This window comes from Heloderma suspectum, chromosome 2 (genome assembly GCF_057233095.1).
Source record: "Heloderma suspectum isolate Gila_16-S chromosome 2, 16-S_ref, whole genome shotgun sequence".
Lineage (NCBI taxonomy): Eukaryota > Metazoa > Chordata > Lepidosauria > Squamata > Helodermatidae > Heloderma > Heloderma suspectum.
In genome coordinates, this window is record NC_139459.1 from 56,666,634 (window position 1) to 56,689,900 (window position 23,267).

At 40.6% G+C, this 23,267-nt stretch overlaps 1 protein-coding gene across 3 annotated transcripts in view; it reads left to right on the top strand.

The window, feature by feature from the left end:
- Nucleotides 1–23,267, top strand: part of RASA1 (RAS p21 protein activator 1) — a 68,391-nt gene that overhangs the window by 19,933 nt on the left and 25,191 nt on the right. For all 3 annotated transcript variants that reach the window (XM_084833611.1, XM_084833612.1, XM_084833613.1), the window contains 7 exons: nucleotides 7,655–7,725; nucleotides 9,405–9,522; nucleotides 10,691–10,722; nucleotides 11,493–11,545; nucleotides 12,211–12,361; nucleotides 18,913–18,991; nucleotides 20,311–20,431. In XM_084833611.1, coding sequence (XP_084689737.1) covers nucleotides 7,655–7,725; nucleotides 9,405–9,522; nucleotides 10,691–10,722; nucleotides 11,493–11,545; nucleotides 12,211–12,361; nucleotides 18,913–18,991; nucleotides 20,311–20,431 — 625 coding nt within the window. The remainder of the gene's footprint in view (nucleotides 1–7,654; nucleotides 7,726–9,404; nucleotides 9,523–10,690; nucleotides 10,723–11,492; nucleotides 11,546–12,210; nucleotides 12,362–18,912; nucleotides 18,992–20,310; nucleotides 20,432–23,267) is intronic.

Here is a 23,267-nt window from a genome sequence, read left to right on the forward strand (position 1 = left end):
ATAAAATGTCATTCTTCAAGTAACAGGTTGAGATTATTTAAAGATTCTTAAATTAAATATGCTTGGTCACCACTCCTAATAGATAGGAATCTCTCATAGTTAAATAAACTCATAGTAGCTTTTTCTTCAGACCAGATTTGTCTAAACTCCACCCCAACCAATTCCTCATGAACAGGTGTGTAGATCAGTGTTCCTCTACATCCAACACTTCCTGCTTCTGGCTTCTAGGATGATTCAGGTGTTCGAGGGGCTGCTTGCTGACATTCCCTCTGGTCAGATATGAAATAGGAAGCCAAAATGTATTACATACATAACTTGATTTGCTCATAAAACTATCATATTTGGTATATGAAACTTGAAAGTATAGTTTATTCAGACAATAATTACAAATTTTCTGAGTTTAGAATCATAGAATAGTAGGGTTTGAAGGGGTCTATAAGACCATCAAGTCCAATCCAAGTCAAAGCATCCCTGACAGATGGCTGTCCAGCTTCATCTTGAATGCCTCCAATGTGAGAGAGCCCACTACCTCCCTAGGTAATTGGTTCCATTGTCTTATTGCTCTAACAGTCAGGAAGTTTTTCCTGATGTACAGCTGGAATCTGGCTTCCTGTAACTTGAGCCCATTATTCTAGTTTGCTCATCAGGATATCATGGGGCACTTTGTAGAAAGCTTTGCTGAAGTTGAGGTATATTATGTCCACACCATTCCCACAGTCCACAAGGGAGGTTACCTGATCACAAAATGAGATCAGTTTAACCTGGCAGGATTTGTTCTTGACAAATCGATGTTGGCTTTGAGTAATCTCTGCATTGTTTTCAAGGCGCTTACAGATGGATTGCTTTATCATCTGCTCCAGAATTTTCCCAGGGATTGATGTCAGACTCCCAGGTTCCTCCTTTTTACCCTTTTTGAAGATAGGGACAACATTAGCCCTCCTCCAGTCACCTGGCACTTCACCTGTCCTCCATGCTTTCTCAAAATAATAGACAGCGGTTCTGAGAGTTCTTCTGCCAGTTCCTTTATTACTCTAGGGTGCAGTTCATCTGGCCCTGGAGCTCTGAATTCATTCAAAGTAATGAGGTGTTCCTTGACAATATGCCTATCAATCTCAAGCTGCAACCCTGCCCCTTCAGCCTGTACTTCACCTTTGCCAAGGGGGTCATAGACCCTCTTTCAGGAGAAGACTGAGCCAAAGTAGGAATTGAGCACTTCTGCCTTTCCTTTGTCATCTGTTATCATTTTGACATCCTTATTTAATAGATGAGCCACCATTTCTTTCCTCTGTCTTTTACTATGCACATATCCGAAGAAAGCCTTCTTGTTTGCTTTTAGCATCCCTTGCTAACCTCAGCTCGTTCTCAGCTTTAGCCTTCCTGACGCCATCCCTGCATTCTCTGCCTGTACTCTTCCTTTGTTGCTTGGCCTTCCTTCCACTTCCTGTATGTGTCTTTTTTTGTTTTCAGGTCATCTCTAAGCTTTTTGTGAAACCACATTGGCTTCTTCTGTTGTCTTCCGCCTTTTTTTTCTTGTTGGAACTGTTTGTAATTGTGCCTTTAGAATTTCCTTTTTTAAAAACTCCCACCCATCTTGGACTCTTTTTCTTATTAGAGTCGCCGTGGGACCTTACTTATCATTGTTCTGAGTTTATTAATATTGGCTTTCCTAAAATCCAGGGTACATGTTTGGCCACACTCTGCTTTTGCTTCCTTTATAACCAAGAACTCAAGTATAGCATCGTCACATTCCCCCAGAGTTCTTGTAATGGCTATTTTATCCACTAAGTCATCTCTGTTGGTTAGGATCAAGTCAAGGATAGCCGATCCTCTAGTTCCTTCCTCTACTTTCTGTAGGGGGAAGTTATCTGCCACACAAGTCAGGAATTTCCTGGAGCGGCCATGTTTTGCAGAATTTGTCTCCCAGCAAATATAGGGGAAATTGAAGTCCCCCATTACTATTACATCTTGCTTCCTTGAAACATTGCCAGTTTGCTTTTCAAAAGTTTCATCCTCGTCTTCTCCTTGATTGGGTGGCCGGTACTAGACTCCGACCACCAGGTTCCTTTTGTTCTTTGCTCCATTTATTTTGATCCAGATGCTTTCGGTGGGGCTACCAAGCTCATCTTCATGGGTTTCTGTGCAGAGATATGTATTTTTAACATATAGTGCAACCCCACCTCCCTTTCTGTTCCTCCTGTTCTTTTTGAACAAGTTATATCTTTCAATTGCTGTATTCCAGTCATGGGAGTCATCCCACCAAGTCTCAGTTACATCTATCAAGTCATAATTTCCCTCCTGTATTAAGAGTTCAGGTTCGTTTCCCATACTCTGGCCATTAGTATATAGACATCAAAGACCATGTGCTTCATAGTCTGGCTGTCTTCCTACATGTTTATGAAGACTATTATTGGGTGCTGGTAGAGCTGTTCTCTCTGTTGCGCTGCATCAACCTTCGTCCATTGTTACCCCCAACTTTACGTCTCCCTTCCCCATAGTATTCAGTTTAAAGCCCTCCTAATGAAGTTCTTCATGCTGTGGCCAAACACATTTTTCCCAGCCCTTGTGAAGTGCAACCCGTCCCTTGCCAACAGTCCATCTTCCAGAAAGTATAGCCCATGGTCCCAGAATCCAAATCTCTTGTGTCGGCACCACCTTTGTAGCCAGTCATTCAGCTGGAGTATTTTTCTTTCCCTTTCTATCCCACTTTAACTGTTTATTTTTAAAGTTAATTTTATGAGCAAACCAAGTTATGTATAATACATTTTATGTTTGTAAAGTACCAACGTGACTATAGATCTGTAAAGAGCACTAAAAAATTGCATGGTTTTCCATTTCCCCCCAAATTTCCAGTTTTTTCAATTAAGTCTGGAAAATCCTGTGTTTTTCCCCCCCATGGCTTCAAAATTTCTGTAAACTTTACAGAAATAGGAATGCACAGTGATTTTGTATATATCAGCAGCTAACTGGACACTGCAGTTAAGCACCATCATAGAAATATTCCGTGATGGAAGTGACTACTTTTTAAAAATCCTACATTTTGATGTGTTATAGAAATAATCTGGTGCTGTGATTCATACTGCATAATAGAAAAAATAAGATTAAATACTAAGTTCTGAAACTTCTGAAACAAATCAGCTTGCTTCCCTTCCTTCATGGATGAAGTTAGGAAGCAGAGGAGGAAAAGCTACATCCTGCTGGGTCCCAAGCAGCGTTGGGGATCAACTCCCCTACCTTCCTGTCTCTCCCTGTGTGAGAAGACAGGCATTGTAGGGAACATCTAAGTTCCCAGCAGGATTACAGCTCAGGGCCTTCCGTTCCTATCATTTATTCCCACTCCATTGGGAAATTATGGCACTCCAGGAGTGGAAAGGTCCATTGTGCCTGATCCCAGCATGAACAGAGAAGAAGCGATATGGTGCTATAGTTCCTTATCCTCTTGCTGTTGTCTCCTGGGTGCTTTGAGCATGTTAACAAGTGGAAAATAGTAAAATGGGAGTCACAATATATCTCATTTATCCTTATCATAAAGTTTAAACTTCATATCACTGGCACTTCTGTGGTACTCCAGTTTGACCCCCCCCCCCAAAAAAAAAGTAATGTAAAAATATGCTTGTAGTGAAGTAGCTAAATGCAGTACACTCTGCTTATTTTCATATGGCAAAATAATTTGGTCATGAGGCTAGTGATTATGCTGGCCACCACTTGAACTAATTCATGCAGACATATAACACAAATAATGTACATATTTTATGTGCTTTAGTTACAGAAGACTTAATCTAGAAAGCTGATTAGTATGACCAAAACTCAAAAGAAATCCCACTTTGACTAGTGTAAATCCCGTGTCACCATGGGGGCTAGTAGTCTGAGAGGGATTGGATAAAAATCTGTTTGCCCATTTCCCTTGCAACTGAAAGAACTTTACATTTTTAAAATAAATGTACTAAAAATAAACCGGCAAAGGCGAAAACCAAAAAAAAATGTTCTTTTTTAAAAGATCTTTTACCATTTCTTGAGGTTTGAGGTTGAAAACACATGATGTAAGATTTTTCTCTTCTCCCTCTAGTGTTCTTTCAGCTCTTTTTCCTCAGCTTCTTTTCCTCCTCCCCTTACTATCACCAACTGACTTTTCCTCAGCTCTTTTCCCAACATTCTGTGCCTGTCCTTTCATTGGCCCAGCACGCTAAGAGTTCACAGGAGCAGGCATTACACATGCGTATACACTGTGTGTCACATGTTGCGTTACATGCATTGTGTGCGGTATATGCATTTACCTCCCCTTTGCATCATCTCTCTCCCTTTCCAAGCTCCCCACAGCTCAAGCTTTGAAACTTTTCAAGTTTTAAAATTTTCTGCACATCTACACTGCTCAAGCTTCAGTTTAAAACAAAAATGACTAAAATTGGTCTGGTAGATCTCTAGTAATAAACCTTACATTACCGTATTCTTATATAAGATGATTAATTTGAATTAAAGTGTCCTTTTTAGTTCTCATACATGTTCTAAACTTCTGAATGAGCATTTTGTTTTTCTGTTGACTTTCACAAAATATTGTGACTTTAAAAACCATTTGAGCTGTAGCTGACTGGAGATAGAATCATAGAATAGTAGGGTTGGAAGGGGCCTACAAGGCCATCGAGTCCAACCCCCTGCTCAATGCAGGAATCCAAGTCAGAGCATCCCTGACAAATGGCTGTCCAGCATCATCTTGAAGGCCTCCAGTGTGGGAGAGCCCACCACCTCCCCAGGTAATTGGTTCCATTGTCGTATTGCTCTTACAGTCAGGATGTTTTTCCTGATGTTCAGCCGGAATCTGGCTTCCAGTAACTTGAGCCCATTATTCCGTGTCCTGCACTCTGGGATGATCAAGAAGAGATCCTGGCCTTCTTCTCTGTGACAACCTTTCAAGTACTTGAAGAGTACTATCATATCTCCCCTCAGTCTTCTCTTCTCAAGGCTAAACATGCCCAGTTCTTTCAGTCTCCCTTCATAGGGCTTTGTTTCCAGTCCCTGATCATCTTTGTTGCCCTCCTCTGAACCCTCTCCAGTTTGCCTGCATCCTTCTTCAGGTGTGATGCCCAGAACTGGACACAGTACTCCAGATGAGGCCTAACCAGTGCTGAGTAGAGGGGAACTAGTACTTCCCAGGATTTGGAAGCTATGCTTCTATTAATGTAGCCCAAAAGAGCATTTGCCTTTTTTGCAGCCACATAACATTGTTGGCTCATATTCAGCTTGTGATCGATCCTTCTCGCTTGTAGTGTGGTTGAGCCACGCATCCCCCATCTTGTAACTGTGCATTTGGTTTCTTTTTCCTAGGTGCAGAACTTTGCATTTATCCCTGTTAAATGTCATTCTGTTTTCTGCCCAGTGCTCCAGTCTATCCAGATCACTTTGAATTTTGTTTCTGTCTTCCAAAGTATTAGCTATCGCACCCAATTTTGTGTCATCTGCATATTTGATCAGCATTCCCTGCACCTCCTCCTCCAAGTCATTAATATAAATGTTGAAGAGCAGTGGGCCCAGGACTGAGCCCTGCGGTACCCCACTCGTTACCTCTCCCCAGTTTGAGAAGGTCCCATTGATAAGCACTCTCTGAGTAATCACAGCATTGTTGTCAAGATGCTTCCCGATGGATTCCTTTATCATCTGCTCCAGAATTTTCCCAGGGATTGATGTCAGACTGACTGGTCTGTAGTTCCCAGGTTCCTCCTTTTTACCCTTTTTGAAGATAGGGACAACGTTAGCCCTCCTCCAGTCATCTGGCACTTCCCCCGTCCTCCATGATTTCTCAAAGAGAATAGACAGCGGTTCTGAGAGTTCTTCTGCCAGTTCCTTTATGACTCTAGGATGCAGTTCATCTGGCCCTGGAGATTTGAACTCATTCAAAGTAATGAGGTGTTCCTTGACCATATGCCTGTCGATCTCAAGCTGCAATCCTGCCCCTTCAGCCTGTACTTCGCCTTTGCCAGGGAGGTCATAGACCCTCTTTTGGGAGAAGACTGAGCCAAAGTAGGAATTGAGCACCTCTGCCTTTTCTTTGTCATCTGTTATCGTTTTGCCATCCTTATTTAATAGCTGAACAACCATTTCTTTCCTCTGCCTTTTACTATGCACGTAGCTGAAGAAAGCCTTTTGGTTGTTTTTAGCATCCCTTGCTAACCTCAGCTCGTTCTCAGCTTTAGCCTTCCTGACGCCATCCCTGCAATTCTGTGCTATCTGCCTGTACTCTTCCTTTGTTACTTGGCCTTCTTTCCACTTCCTATATGTGTCCTTTTTTGTTTTCAGGTCATCCCTAAGCTTTTTGTGAAGCTACATTGGCTTCTTCTGTTGTCTTCCACCTTTTCTTCTTGTTGGAATTGTTTGTGATTGTGCCTTGAGAATTTCCTTTTTTAAAAGCCCTCACCCATCTTGGACTCCTTTTCTCGTTAGCGTCGTTAGCGTCGTTAGGCCATGGGACCTTACTGATCATTGTTCTGAGTTTATTAAAATCAGCTTTCCTAAAATCCAGGGTACGCGTTTGACTACACTCAGCTTTTGCTTCCCTTAGAACCAAGAACTCAAGTACAACATGGTCACTTTCCCCCAGAGTTCCTGTAACTGCTACTTTATCCACTAAGTCATCTCTGTTGGTTAGGATCAAGTCAAGGATAGCCGATCCTCTAGTTCCTTACTCTACCTTCTGTAGGAGGAAGTTATCCGCCACACAAGTCAGGAATTTCCTGGAGGGGCCATGTTTTGCAGAATTTGTCTCCCAACAAATATCGGGGAAATTGAAGTCCCCCATTACTACTACATCATGCTTCCTTAAAACTTTGGCTATTTGCTTTTCAAAAGTTTCATCCTCGTCTTCTCCTTGATTGGGTGGCCGGTAGTAGACTCCGACCACCAGGTTCCTTTTATTCTTGGCTCCATTTATTTTGATCCAGATGCTCTCAATGGGGCTACCAAGCTCATCCTCCTGTATTTCTGTGCAGAGATATGTATTTTTCACATACAGTGCAACCCCACCTCCCTTTCTGTTCCTCCTGTTCTTTTTGAACAAGTTATATCCTTCAGTTGCTGTATTCCAGTCATGAGAGTCATCCCACCAAGTCTCAGTTACATCTATCAGGTCATAATTTCCCTCCTGTATTAAGAGTTCAAGTTTGTTCTGTTTGTTTCCCATACTCTGGGCATTAGTATACAGACATCGAAGACCATGTGCTTCATAGTCTGGCTTTCTTCTTACATGTGTCTGAAGGCTATTATTGGGCGCTATCATAGCTGTTCTCTCCGTTGCAGTGCAAGCGCCTACGTCCATTGTTACCCCCAACATTACATCTCCCTTCCCCGTAGGATTCAGTTTAAAGCCCTCCTGATGAAGTTCTTCATGTTGTGGCCAAACACATTCTTCCCATCCTTTGTGAGGTGCAACCTGTCCCTAGCCAACAGCCCATCTTCCAGGAATTATAGCCCATGGTATAGATACTACGTGGTATAGATACTACATTACTAAAGGAATTGGTAGTCTGGGGAGCTCTTGTCTGTAAATCAGGCAGTACATATTCCGGATCTAGTTTAGTGTATTGGATCTTTTGTCTTGAACCCATATTGCTCACATTGCAGTCAAGATTTGAAGTCCTGCATCATAGCAGAACATCTTTGTTTTTTATAGCCAGTTGAGGACCGCAGGAGAGTCCGAGCCATTCTACCATACACTAAAGTGCCAGAAACAGATGAAATAAGGTATAGTTTGTAAGCATTATAAATTCTGCATGTGGTGATATGGGTACAATAGTAAGCTACATTTGTGTTTGGGGACACATTTGTTAACACTTGCGTTAGAGTTGAGAGGGTGGTGAGCTCTGTTTTCTGATTTAAAATGCTTTTGAGAACTGATTTAGTTTTAACGGTTTTAATAGATTTGTGTTTCAATGTAAGAATTGCTTCTTTGGGCAGAAAATATGCTCTAGGACCTAACAAGTTGCTAAAGAATATAAAAAATAAATAGCAAGATGGTTGATAATTAAGTGAAGGGAGAACTCTGCCTAAATAGTGGAAATTGTGTATTATCATAGCATTTAGAACAGTGTACTGTCCAGTTTAGACTTAAAGAAAAACACAATAAGGCTACAAGCCTATACAGTTCACTGGGGGTAAGACTCTTTGAGCTCAGTGAGACTTACCTCTAAGTAGACATGCATAGGATTGCACTGTTAATAACCCAGGATTGTTTTTAAAGTATAATGTTGGTTTTTTTTTAACGTTTAACTCTATTGAATTTGGTTGGATTTACTTCTCAGTAGACATGTATAGGATTGCCCTGTTAGCCATTGAAGCTATTTTAAAAGGCAGCCTCTGATTTAAGAATGTTGGCAATATTAAGCTGTCAGCTATAGCCAACTACTCTCCTTTCACCACTACACCTGGTGCATGAGTATGGCCCTTGTAAACAGGTTTTGTGCTATCATTTTATTATTTTAAGAATGAGCCTAGTGCTATTAAGACAAAAAGATTCCTGGAAGCTTGACATGGTGGATTTTTTAAAGGGTATGGGATTTTTTGTTTTAGAAAAAAGTGGTGAGGGGAGACATGGAAGAACTTTATAAAATTATTGATGGGTAAAAAGAACAGATAGAAAACATTGTCTTCCTCTCATACTAATAGGGCTAATCAGTAGAGTTTATTAGTGATAGGGTCAGGAAAGACCGAGCCAAGAACTTTGCGTAGTACATAAAAAAGAGTCCTATGGTATTTTAAAGGCTAACACATTTACTGTAGCTAAACTTTCTGCAACCTGGTGCCCTCCAAAAGGGAGGGAGAAGGGGTTTAGCAGTGAGTAAAGAGCAGTATCTATCAGGATACTGCAGTGTGTGCATGCTAGTATGCGTGCGGACCCTGATCTCTTAGCCAGCATTACGTGCCACCCTTGAGACCGAAAAAGGTTGTGCACCTGTGATTAGGAGTTCAGCTCTAGTTTGGGTTCAAAGCAATTGAGAGATTTTAGGTTCAAATTCAGTTCCGGCTCAGTGAAGCAAACCTCACTGAACTGATTCAATTTGACTCTCTGTTGAAGACTGTAATAAGATGCTGGTATGGTTCTACAATTTATTAAGTATTTATTACAAGTTATTATTTATATCCCGTCTTCCAGCATATAAATCCTTCCAAGGCAGCTAACGTGTAACATTAAAATATTTTTTAAGAACACAATAAATAACATCAACACATATCAAGTAATCAGGACTTCCTGCAGGGCAATTGGTGGTAGATGGCCCTGTAGGGTGCATTTTTTTAAAAGTGCATTTAATTTCCAGGGACACATAAGAGGTTTATCAGGATGATGGCTAGGTGAGTGTAACATAGCTTGCCAGCCTTTTTTTTTGTTTAACTGGAGTCTGTTTCATAATCTTAATTACCTACAGCTTCCTTAAAGGAGATATGTTTATTGTCCACAATGAATTAGAAGATGGATGGATGTGGGTTACAAACCTACGTACAGATGAGCAAGGCCTTATAGTAGAAGACCTAGTGGAAGAAGTGGTAAGTTATGTTATACAACGAGTATTTGAGCACTCAAATCATTTTAAAACATAACAGTAACAATATAAAATGGGTAGCTAATTTTTCAGAGTACTAAAGAAATGCAACTGATTTTCCAGTTTTTCATTAGTCTGTGAAAGCAGATTATATAGGTTTTTTTGTCTTCATTCCTAAGTATAGATCAGTTCAGATGTGAACACATAGTTGTGTTAACATGCTCTCCCCTTGCACATTCTGCTTGGTGAGTTAGTTCCAACTATGCATCCAAACCAGTAAATTATAGTTTCTGGTTGCTATGTAAGCTAGGAATTCTGGTTTACAGGGCTAGTGAAAGCCATAGTTTTCTGGTTCAGATGTAACAACAAACTGTGGTCTGCCACAAATTAGGAAATAACTAAGAGTGCATATGAGTTCAGGGCTCATTTCCGTAGTGCCGAACCATAGCTTAGCGTCACATGCAAACTGACCCTACAAATTGAATCAGTGTAAGCAAAATAATTACTACAGTGTGGATTGTCATTATTTTGTAAAGTAACGTTGTATCATTGCAACTGTGAGGGGCAGAAATCCTGAAAAATTGACATTGTTTTGTGTGCCATAGGTGACTTAAAAAACCTTCAGTAGGGTTAAAAACCTTTCAGTAAGGTACTCATCATTACCATTTAGTTACTATTAAAAAGGTCTATATAGTCACTACTTCCAGAGCAGAGTAGTTTTCTAAATGTCCTGTAAGATAAGAGGCAGATATGGAGGGCTAGTTTGGGTGAGGGGTTACAGATGACTGTCCCAATTTATTTTACATTTTCGAACAGAAGTCTTGGTTCATCTTTAGCCAATTGAATTTTATTTCTCAGCCCAGGAATGTTGGCATAACCATGCTATGCAGCATTAAGGCTTGGCGTTCTGTTACTGAGTCTATAAAAGTTTACTGTCTCTTTATCTATAGTTGTCTCTGAAGTCAAGAGCAAGCCTTTCAGTTGCATGGTTTGTTTTCTGGGGCAGACCTAAAATATTTGAATGTCTTAATCTGTAATGCTATGTACACTTTCTTGGCATAAGGCCCATCAAACATAGTAATATTCAATTCAGAGAAAACATGCCTCAGATTGCACTACATTGCTAGTATTGCTTTGTTGTGTTTGTAATTTTTGTGGCTTGTTTTCATTAGGGACGAGAAGAAGATCCACATGAAGGAAAAATGTAAGTGTGTTTTCTAGAATATATCTATAATGCATCATAATGTCTGAATAAATGCTCTTCTAGAACTCAAATTCTTGATTTCTTCATATGCTGTGGGTGAAATTCCAGGAAAGGGAATGGATATTCTGTCCTGATATTAAGGACTTGTGTGATATACATAGCACTATTTTAGGATGTAAAGAGAATTGTTTCCAAGATTTCTGAAGAAAACGTACCACTCTAACCTGGGCTGGTACATCTTATCTGGATTGCTCTGTTCAGCATTGGCCACAGTAGTTTAAAATGGATGTGGACAAATTGAGAGGATTTACAACTACTATGAGGATGATAAAATATCTAGAACACAAATCTTTTGTTGATATGAATGGGGTATGTTAATCTGGATTTAAAAAAAGAGCAGTGGAGATATCCCTGTGGTTTTGAAATATGTCTTGAACGGTTCAGTGATAGGGCAAATTGCTGAAAGCAATTTCAGTTATATTTGATATGGGAAAGAATTACAGCTTTTGAGCACGCGTAAGCCCATGCTGACATTTAATCCAGCCAATGTGACAGAAAACAGTTATTAATTAATATAGATCAGGGTTTCTTAAAAACAAAATTATGCCATAAGAATGATCTGAATCTGAACATTTGTGTGTGTTAGAACTATTTCTTTGTGCACTTTGAGCTGTAAAATATAAATACTTCGGTCATTCCTAGGTGATGTATGCTATCATATAAAGAAAACTGGTATGTGTTGTAATATTTTCTAATATATCCTTTTTAAGATGGTTCCATGGGAAAATCTCCAAACAAGAGGCTTACAGTTTGCTGATGACAGGTACTTGTATAAATGAAATTCATAGAATATGTTATCTATACAGTATTTTTGTATTGACTGCACTGCTTGATTTGTAGTGTTTTTTAAGAAGAGTTTTTATTATGGGGCACAAAGTGATAAAAACTGTCTGCAAGGAAAAAAACATGTATTATAGTAATTGTTTAGGTGATCTACTTTAAAGGTATGCTCTTGTCAGCGAAGGTTTTGTTTCTAACTTCAGGAAGTGGGAGGGGTAATTTTCAGTACAGTTCAGATCATATAAGCTTAGCTTGGGTTTTTCTAGCAAGGATTCCTAAATCCTTTGGCATTAATTAACAGACAGAATGACTGGGTTTGCACAACACAATAAGCCATGGTGGGTTGTGAGCCGTGTTTGTTTCAGAGTCGCTTGTTGTGTTGTCTGAACCCAGCAACATAGTTTGTTGCACAAGCCACTCTGGCTGGTTTAGACAACATGACAAGCCACTCTGGAACAAACATGGCTCACAGCCCAGTGTGGCTTACATTGTGCAAACCAAGTCATTGGCTTTTTCCAGATGACTGAATTTCTCTGTGTGAGTGAAAAATTCCAGATGAGTTGAATAAATCTATCAGATTAACACTGAGACAGTACAATTAAGTAAAGTGAGGAGTTAAGTGCTTTTTCCTTCTTCTTTTGCTATTAGTTGGTCAGGTGTCAAGTTTTCTTGTGAGACCTTCTGATAATACACCTGGAGATTACTCTCTCTACTTCCGAACCAGTGAAAATATTCAGCGTTTTAAAATATGTCCAACACCAAACAACCAGTTTATGATGGGGGGCAGGTACTATAACAGGTATGTTGTGGAATATTAAGGCCGATTTACAAGTTGTGTTCTGTTATCTGTGCTGCTACTTGTGTTGCTGGGTTGATAAATACTGTCTTTTCTTTGTAATACAAATGCTGAATTGCATATGGTTTTAAATCATAAATTCAAGAGATTCAGAGTTCAGTGTGTATGAAACAGGTGAAATCGAAACTGTGCATATGTTTTAAAAAATGAACAAGGATATATATTCTTCCTGAGACTTTTAGGGATAAGCTATAAAAAGGCTAGGTCTGACATAAGAGCAGATATGCTAAGAAAAAATAGTCCCGTGCTTCTTTAAAAAACCAAAACATTGAACTTTCTTAGTGGATAACATATATACCCTATGGGTATAGAATTTAGCTTTTCATGTGAGAGGAAATTTAGGATGGAGAGTGTTTTGTACTGATACATGATTACCTTTAAATAAATCTTATTTCAACTTCTAAAAGACATGACAATCTAGACCTTAATGTATTTGAACAGCTCTTCTTAGTAGTGATGAATTTAGCACCCTCTTCCAAAGGAGAAGGCTATTGCCCTAACCCACAGATGATGGATTTTGCCAAACCTGAACCAGGGAAGTTATATCCATCCCAACCGAGAATTTCTCTCACTTCCAGCTTGGCTTCTGAGTGGTTAGAGATCCTGCAGCTGGTGTGACTGAGAAAGTATCAAGTTGTCCTAGCTGAGAAGTTCATTGGACTGTCATAGGACTTCAAGTGGAAGATGGTATGAGGCTAAACAATTGGATCCTTTTGCATATCCTACATACAAGCTACTTGAGTAACTTCTTCATTAAATCTGTCTGGCCTCCAGACATCCTCATTGAAAAATCAGCTAGCAGCAATTTCAGCCTTTGTAAAGGTAAACTCTCTTTTGCCCATTCTCTAGTTGTCTAGTTTATTAGGGGTATAGCAGTAGAAGTCTTCCATTTGAAAACCTTGACATGTATGGAACAGGATTCCAGAGTTTTGTTACATTATTCAATTAAAAAAATCCCATTTCCATAGTTTGGATTTGTGTAAGATGACTTAGTGAGAGAAGGTTTAAAAAAAATTAAACATTCTCAGCTGGAGCTGGCTTGAATTATGTTATATAGATCTTAGGTATATTCAGTTATTAATGATTCTGAAGGTATTCTTAGATATCATTATGGGATTTACAATTCAAGCCTAACTTTTTTCCATCCGTGATATTGTCTTGACCAGATATTGAAACTGAAAATGTTGACTTGGATCCAGAGGTACATTGCATGGGTGGAAAGGGACTTCTGGTTATACAAAGAGCCTCCCTTCCCCCCATCTTCCACTGATTCTTTCCTCCTGATACAGCCCCCTCTGCCCATCCTCCCTTGACCCTCAGGAGCAGTTCTCAGGGGCATAGGAGGCTGCAGTGGGAGGAAGGGTTAGGAAAGCCCCATTGCATGAGTAGAGTTTCACTCAGTCTTTGCTGGATCCAACCTATTATTGCTCCCTCTCCATCCTTCCAATAAGACACTTCTGTACTAACTGGTGCTCATCATTTTGGCAGGATAAAACTTATTTGTGTTTTAATTAATAACCTGCCTTTTGACCCTTGTACCTGCAAGAGGGGTCTCATGGTTCAGCTACTTCAGCCATTTTGATCTGTTGGCACTCATTACAGTTGTCTTACTGGGGACTCTCAAAATGAAGATGGCATTTTGAAATTCTTTAAGCCTTAAGGGTTGTATCTAATACTAGTTTAACTAAAGTCCCATTTATTTCAATGGATCTGCTTTAAGTAGGACTAACATTGGATAGAGTCCTATGTATGCCATTGTAGGAAGATATGATAGTGACCTGTATGATTAGCTTTATTTTGTAGTTCCTCTGGGAGAAGCCAGTTCAAAAACGCAGGTTAGAAGAGAACAGGGTTTTGGAGTTCTGGTAAATTACATTCTTTTTACTTAGAAGTCTGGATGGAGTACAGGGAATTGATTTTACATTAGTAGAGGTATTGACTGGGTTCACACAATATGATAACCCATACTCAAGATTGAGTATGAGTTTAACCATGGGTGGTGGTTGAAACATGGTTTCACGAGAATAAACTATGGATTCTCCTCATGCGTTGTTTGTGATTAATAAGCCATGGTTTGTTAGTGCAGCTGGGTTCAGACAACCCAAGCCATGGTTCAGCGACAACCCACACTCCACCCATACTCAATCCTGAGTGCAGGTTATCGTGTTGTGTGAACCCAGTCACTGACTGTAAGGTATCTTGTGTGCAACTGGCTAGAATTGATGCTCTAGAATTGATGACTTGGATTCCTGCATTGAGCAGGGGGTTGGACTCGATGGTCTTATAGGCCCCTTCTAACCCTACTATTCTATGATTCTATAATTACAATGTTAAAAACACACTGATAAAAAATACAAACCTAAAATCTAAATTGAAGATTTCTTGTAGTGATAAAATACTATGTTCCCGGTTTAGTGTGACAAAGGCATCCAGCGGTGGGTAATGTCTCCCCACCACCCAGGAATTGCATTAGATCTCAGACTCCTCTACCCATCCCCATTTTGTTCCTGTCTTTACTCCAGTACCTCTGTTATCACTATAGAGCTCTATTTCATTCTGTCCCTGGCAGATACTGTGTCTCCATCAAAGGTCTTCATCTCACAATATCGTAACATTTTCCAACATTTTCTTTTCACCTTAAAACTATTCTTACCTATCTTGGATCTTACCTGTATTACCTGATTCTATCTGCAGTCCTTCCCCTTCCCTTCTGTCCATCCTAGTTTCAGATCGTCCATGGCAATGTCAAGGAAGCAAACTCCTTAATTTTATAAAACACAAGACACTTAAGCACATGAGAGTGATAAGGAGCACTCAGCAGCCATCACGAGCAACCAGATCTTTTGGTGCCTTTTCTACTGCTGATTGCTGAGGCTTCTGTGATTGAGAAGGACCATGACAAGGGGACGGCACTAACATATGCTGGCACCAGCCACCATCTGAACCTTTCCAAATACTGCCATGCCAGCCACAGCTGCCACAAGAGCTTTTCTGGTGATCAGCTTGACTAGACTTCTGAACTTGCGCTCACTCACGCCATCACCAGCTGCTATAAGGACTCTGCAGATAAAACAGAGCCCCAGATTGGGTCATGGAAGCACCCTGGGGGTAATGTGGAGATCAGGTGGCACAGGACTGCAACCCATGGGAGGTTCAGAATGCTGGCTCTTACCTGGCATATTCACACCAAAGTTAGGCACCAGTGCTAGGTTTTTCAATAATGTGGACTTTCTCTCACTACTTTCTAAGGCCATGACATCCCTAGGCTTACAACCCAGCACTCAAGAGACAATGCAACAGACATCAAGGGGAGCTTCCATGTTTCCAGTACTGAAGACTACAAACAGGGGTGTACACATTCCTTCATAGGGGGCTTGTTAAATTGCCTAGAACGTTACTACTTTATGGCCAGTGCCACTCAGGATGCCATTTTGTTTGCAGCTAGATCCATAAAAGCCATTATGGTCACCAGAAAGTTGCTCTGTTGAAGCATTGGAATATGGATGCTGCTTCCAGGAGAAACTTAGCCACAGTACCCTTCAAGGGTACAAACATTTTTGGGGAGAAGACAGTCAAAGACGTTATAGTGGAGACTAGGGACAAAAATAGGGCCATGCCTCCTTCACACAACAAAAGGTCTTCTAGACTGAACTATCCCTCTTTTCAAACCAGCGGGTGCCTTCCAGAATTCTTTTGAACCTAGAGATTAGAGGAACTCCAAATCAGCCTGGCTAGAACTCACTCTTCTTGCTCCTCTAGACCCATAGCATCCCAGCCCATCAAAGGTGGCAGTCAGCAATTCTGACATTGTCAGTCTGTCAGTAGGAGAGAAATTCCTGTGCTTCCTAACAACCTTGGTGTTCACAGACCTCTGGGTTGTCAACATGGTCAAGTAGGACTATTCCATAGAGTTCCTCAGCAAACCAACAAACAGGTTTTTGCCTTCCCAAGCCTCCACTTCTTGAACCAAGCAAGAAATTGTAAGGCAAACCATACAGCATTTGCTCAAGATAGGAGCTGTGATAGGATATTCTCCGAGTTAATGATATCAGTGATAGCACATCTCCAGTTTAAGGTCATTCACATTCATTTGTACCTGCGCTATCTTCTCCTCAGGTCCCCACCTCTAGCGAAGGCTTGTCTAGATATCAGCAAGTCTGTCTTGTTTGCAAGAACGTGGGTTCCTAGTCAACACCAGGCTTTGAGCTTATGCTTCTGGAGCAAGCCCTCTGTGACATAGTAAACTGCTTTTAAAATTGAGGAGTTTCAAAGGAAGTTTGTGGTAGAATATAAGAATCTACTATTCTGTTTTTTTTAAGTCAGAGATCACTCTGCAGTGACACACTCTTGAGTACTTTAGATCCCAACTATAATATTTGCCTTTTCATAATAGTTCATACTACAAATCAGTTGCTCTGCAAATGAATATAAATTCCTGTTAACTCTGAATCAAGATTCACTTGACTCAGTCCAGCTTACTGTTCCCATCTTATTGATTTAATACGCTGTGAAACTTAAATGTTTGTCAGGTTTAAGTTCCTCTTCCAAAAGTTTTCTTTAATGTATAGTAGATCCAAACACATGCACAGTATTTCCATTAATGATTGAGCTAATCACAAACTTTCCTGATGGCATCATCTCTTCTTTTAGCTGGTAACTTTAACATAGGGGTGTTTCCCAGCCAGTAGGAAGCATTTATAGTCCCCTGTTGATTTGCTGTGAAAGGCTAGAAATAACTTTCTGAGCTACATTTTACAAGAATTAATGCTAGTCAGACTATGGAAAACAGCTTTTTAGTTCCAGTCCTGTTCCTGCCACCTTAGCACTTGTACCATGTAATTCAAACTGTCCACCTCAGAACATGCACAGGGAATATATCTTGGCACTAGATAGGCTATTCAGCTTTATATGAAGTTTTATAACACATAGCATATAATCATGTGATATAATATCAGTGTACTAAAGTAGAGAATATATACAGGTGTAATCTATATTGAGAGTTCACAGGTGTTTTGTTCATTTGTTCTTTAAGATAGGGAAAAATCTCATTTTTAAAAAATACGGCTACTGACTTGTAGACTTGTGAGAATTACTTATGATTCCTTCAGTATTTATTTGTCTATGTTTTAAAAAAATAATTTAATAATTATAATATCGTTCTTCATTTTTTATCGTTTTATCATTTTATCTCTTGTGTTCACTCTGAAATCTGTTTAGCTGTGGAGCAGTATACAAATGTAAATAAATATGTTCATTGAAGTTTCTGCTGCATGAAAGCTTCATGGAGAAATGCTTCTTTGTATTTTCACATGTTTTAATTAAAAGTTTACTTCTGATTTTTCACGTTTTTTAGAACAAGTTTAACTACTACTTCTCCTCCACCCACCAGCTACTCCCCTCCTAACTCTGTTTTGCAGTTTTGTGTTTTCATTTGTTAATCACATTTGGAATAATTGTCTGTTTCGGCAGTGTGCATAATCCTGATGATCTTGTAAACTTGCCTGTACAGTTTCTTTACAAAGTAAAGTAGCCAGAGGTGTAGGTAAAATGAAATTGTTTAATCTATAATAGCATTTAGCATTTCAAAGAAACATTGGTTTTTTTTCCTATCCTAGCAAACTTAAGAATACTTGGGATTCTTGACAGAAACAATACTCTTAATGTATAGATAAACTCAGACATTACTGGGTGTTATCCATTTTAAAAACTATCTTCATTCTTTTCAGTAGTGGTTACATGTAACCATATTGATTATTGTGAAAAGGCAACTGTGGGAAAGCTTGGTGATTTCAAAGTGCAGTTTGCATAATCTGTTGAGGTCCTTCTCTATTTCGCATTCCTACTCTCCTAGAAATAAACTGCTTTACATTCTAAAGTGACTCTCATTCCTTTTCCCCAGTTACAGGCAAACTTGGAAAAATACTGTAATAAAATTGCAGTTTTCAGCCTGGCTGGAAAGGTGGGAATATTTTTGCCCTTTACTTAAACATGGGGAAACTTGGTGTCATTTTGAACTTCTGAATATTTCTTTAAACTCTGACAATGGTTGGGATCCTGACTTGGTTATAATTAGAGTAGACACACTAAAATCAATGGACAATGAGTCTACTCCAGTATCACTAAATTTGGTCCAACCTATATTAGAATTTCTGGGGCCCAAGTCAAATGTAAATTTAGGCATGCTTTTTCTGTTGGATCTGTGTTCGTTACTAGTGGTTATATTCTGTATTCTCATGTCTCATGGTCTGGTACTGAATTTTGGATATATCAAGATAAATATGTTCTCTAGAATTGGATTTTTACATTTTGGGCAAAAACATCTGTAGTGTTTAGACTGATATAAACAACGTTGCAGTAATTTTGTATTTTTTGTATTGTATTGTATTTTTTATTAAATGTAAGTAAATAAGTTTAGAATTACAACTGTCATTTTATCTTCAGTTTTATAAAGTAGCATTAATTTGTTCAAAGATCCCTGTTTGTTTTTTTAACAGTATTGCTGACATCATTGAGCACTATAGAAAAGAACAAATTGTTGAAGGCTACTATCTTAAAGATCCTGTTCCAATGCAGGTGAGCATGCAACCTAATCTTAACAAGAAATAACTTGTAATTGAGAGAGATAATGTTGAAAGGGGATTTGTACAAACAGGAGGGCAGACCATGTCTGTTGACTTATAATCCATGCTTGAGAAGATGTATTTAGCCTCACAATTGCATGCATGTTGATAAAAGCAGGTATTGTATGGCGAGCTGGTCTTAGAGAACGTCATAGATTGATATTAATGTTATCAATGGTAAAGCTGCCTGCCGTCACAATAAAGATTATTTCACTTCTCAAGGCACTTAAATCCCTATTATCTATAACTATATTTTGATTTCATGACCCTTTGGGGGGTTCTTCAGATTTCATGTACTTTTATCCCACTTTTCAATCCCAGAGGGTAGCTCGCAGATCTAAATGTTAAAACAATATCTGTAATAGCAGTAACTGTAAAACAGTAATCTATGAACTCATGCTTGGAGCGCCTATTATGTAGCCAAAATGGTATAATCCACACACAAGAGGGGAAGTATCAGCAGATTTCAGCAAACTCCAAGGTTTGCAAAAGTACAGTAAAGCCCCCACAAAACAGGTAAGTGAGAAAAGCATGCTCAGTGGGTACAGGGTATTGAATGACTCTTGAGAGTGGGAGTGGAGGAATGGGAAGATGGGAGGAGGAAGAATGAGATGAGTGCATGGAAACCTGAACAGGAACACTGTCCATGTAAAGTCAAATAATAAAACTAGAGCCAGCAAAGAAGTAAATCTATTGGTTGAAAGAGTATCTAAAATATCTAAATCCCTGGGCAAAAAAGTCTTCACCTGACACTGAAATAATAACAGTGTCAGCTACAGGTGAGCCTCCTTGGGAAGAGCATTCCAAAGACAGGCTGCTGAAAACGCCTTTCTTGGGTCTCACCTCTGATTGTAGAGGGACCCATAGAAGGGCCTCGGAGGACATTCTCAGGATCTGGGCATGCAGTCTTTGGTTCAATCCTATTTTGATCTTGTACTGCTTTTAATTTGATGATGCGGGTAGGATGGATGACTGAAAAAATCCCATTGTTAAGCAGAGCAAAATGTATACAGGTACAGCTGTAGCAATTGCAGATCTCTCAGCTTGCTCCAGCTCTGGGTCATTCCTGCCTTTCATATGCATTCCTTTTCAAAAGTTGTACCAGGAACACTAAGGTGTAATAACTCTGAACAGATATGTCATAGCAGGAGAAAGCATTTAAAGGACTATCATAAGTTGTGGGAAACTGTTAGCACGTTTGTAGCACTGGTGTTAAACTGTAGACTTCTTACATTTCAAATTGGAAAACTAATCTCTAGTTTCCTCTCCCAGCATCAAGGACAAGTGCTTAATGATGCAGTGGATGGAAAAGAAATTTACAATACAATTCGTCGTAAAACAAAGGATGCATTCTATAAAAATATTGTTAAAAAGGGGTATCTTCTGAAAAAAAGTAAGTATCGTGCACTGCTGTGTGTGCTTGGAATAGTTGCAAATCCCTGCCACCTGAACAAATTCTGCTACCCTTGAGGAGCCCTGCGGCAAAGAGCTCCACTGGCAATGAGCAAATCTAATCACTTGTACACACACTCGCACATCTAGTAATGTGTGCACATGTGTCTGTCTCACACACAGACACATGCAGGAAGGACAACGTTCTTCTATAGTCCACCTGTGTTTTATCTTCTGTTTACTGAAGCACAGATCCTGAAGCCTTACTTACTGGCAAAGCCATAATACCTATAAAAGTACCAGGAAGATAACATCTCTTCTCCCCCTCCCCTCCAATCCCAAACTGTGCTCCTTGTAAGGAGCCAAATTTAAAATTGACTACATGCTTGTTTTATGCTGTTTTCTGAGTTGTTGCAATTCATTTTATTTATTTATTTACAATGTTTATATATTGCTCCACATCAAAGATTTCAGAGCAGTGAACAACAAGATAAAATACTAAAACCCATAATTAAAAAAGTTAAAAGATATTAAAAGAACAGATTCTGAACTTAATAAACCATGGCTAGTCACTCAGGGAAGGGCCTCTTGAAATAACAATGTCTTCTAGAGGCACTGAAAGCAGCACAACGTTGGTGCCTGCCTGATCTCCAAAGGCAGAGAGTTCCACAGGAGGGGGGCCACCATGCTGAAGGCTGTTATCCTGGTGGACTCTAGCCGGGCCTTCAGTCCATGTGGAACCACCAGGGACATGACCTCAGTAACCAGGCATGTTGGTAACGAAGAAGGCGCTCTCTCGGGTATCCTGGCCCCAAGTTGTTTAGGGCTTTGTACGGTAGTACTAATACCTTAAACCTGACTCAGTAACAAATAGGCAGCCAGTGCAGTTCCCTCAGCAGTTACATGCTGAAAAGGGACAGCTCCTGACAACAGCCAAGCTGCTGTATTCTGCACTAGCTCCAGCTTCCAGACCAGCTTCAAGGCAGCCCCACATAGAGCTCATTGCAGTAATCCAGCCTTGAGGTTACTAATGCCTGTACCACTGTGGCCAAGCTATCCCTGTTCAGGAGAGGCCATAGCTGGCGAACCATCCAAAGCTGGTAAAAGGCACTCCGAGCTGCCGTGGCCACTTGGGCCTCCAGCGACAATGATGGATCTAGGAGTACCCCCAGACTATGAACCTAATCTTTCAGAGAGAGTGCAACCCCATCCAGAACAGGCAATGAACCTATCTCCCAGACCTGGGAGCCACGCACCCACAGGGCATCTTGCCAAGATGCAACTTCAGTTTACTGGCCCATATCCAGCCCATTACTGAGTTTAGGCACTGATCCAGGACTTGCACAATGTCTCCTGATTCAGATGTCACAGGGAAATAGAGCTGTGTGTCATCAGCATACTGATGGCATTTAGCTCCAAATTCTCTAATGACTGCTCCCAGTGGCTTCATATAGATGTTAAATAATGGGGACAAGATAGTACCCTGCAGTAGCTCAGTAACCTTAGCTCAGTTGCCAAGTGGCTGAGGAATAGTCACCTGATGTTACTCTCTGAAATTGGCCCCATAGGTAGGAGCGGAACCACTGTAACACAGTGCCTCCAATACCCATCCCATGGAGTTGATCCTGGAGGATGCCACGTTTGGTGGTATCAAAAGCTGATGAGAGGTCGAGCAGAATTACGAGGGTTGCACTCCCCCGTCCTTCTCTCAATAAAGGTCATCTATCAGGGCAACCAAGGCTGATTCAGTCCCATAACCAGATCGAAACCCAGACTGGAATGGTCCAAATAATCAGTATCCTCCAATAGTGCTTGCAGTTGCTCCGCCACAACCCTCTCAAGTACCTTCCCTAAGAAAGGGTATTTGCAACTGGGCGGTAATTGTCTAATACTGTTGGGTCCAGAGTAGGCTTCTTCAGGAGTGGCCACATTACTGCCTCCTTAAGCACAGCAGGGACCACCCCTTCCCTCAGGGAAGTATTTATCACTCCCTGAACCCACCCAGTCATACCTCCCTCAGTTAGCTTTTATTAGCCAAGAGGGGCAGGGATCGAGAGGGCACATGGTTTGTCACATTGCTGCAAGCACCTTGTCCACATCATCAAGTTGCTGGAACTGATCCCATAAAATCAGGCAGATGGTGGCATCAGACACCTCAACTGGTACTGTGGTAACAGTGTCAAGTTCGCTGCAGAGACAAGCGATTTTGTCCTTAAAGTGCGATGCAAAAAAGTCACAGCTGGTCCTCAACAGGGCCAGGGCCTCATTTGCTGGGGAGGGTTTTAACCCCCGGGGCCACCTGGAAGAGCTCTGCTGGATAGCTACTCGAGGACGCAATGGAGGCAGCAAAATAAGCCTTCTTTGCTGCCCACATCATCACACAGTAAGCACAATTATGTGTTCTAAAGCGTGCTCAGTCATCTTTGCTTTGAGTCTTACGCCGTTTACGCTCTAGGTAATGTCCAGCCTGTTTTCATTGACCGCAGCTCCCCAGTATACCAAGGAGCGGAGCAGACTCTTCAGTGCTGGAGAGGGCACTCAGGTGCAATCAAGTCGATGGCTCTCCACATCTCACTGTTCCACAGCTTTGGCTGGATCACCAGCTCTCTCCACTGAAAAATCCCCAAGAGCATTCAGAAATCCATTGGATTCTATCAGTCCCCTGGGGCAGACCATCTGAATGGGTCCTCCACCCCTGCAGGATGGAAGTAACACCATGAGTTCAAATCTCACCAGGAAATGGTCTGACCATGACAGTGGAATTACTTGGACCCCCCCCCCCCCCCAATCTTCAGACCACCCAACTCACAACTGGGAGCAAAAACCAAATCAAGGGT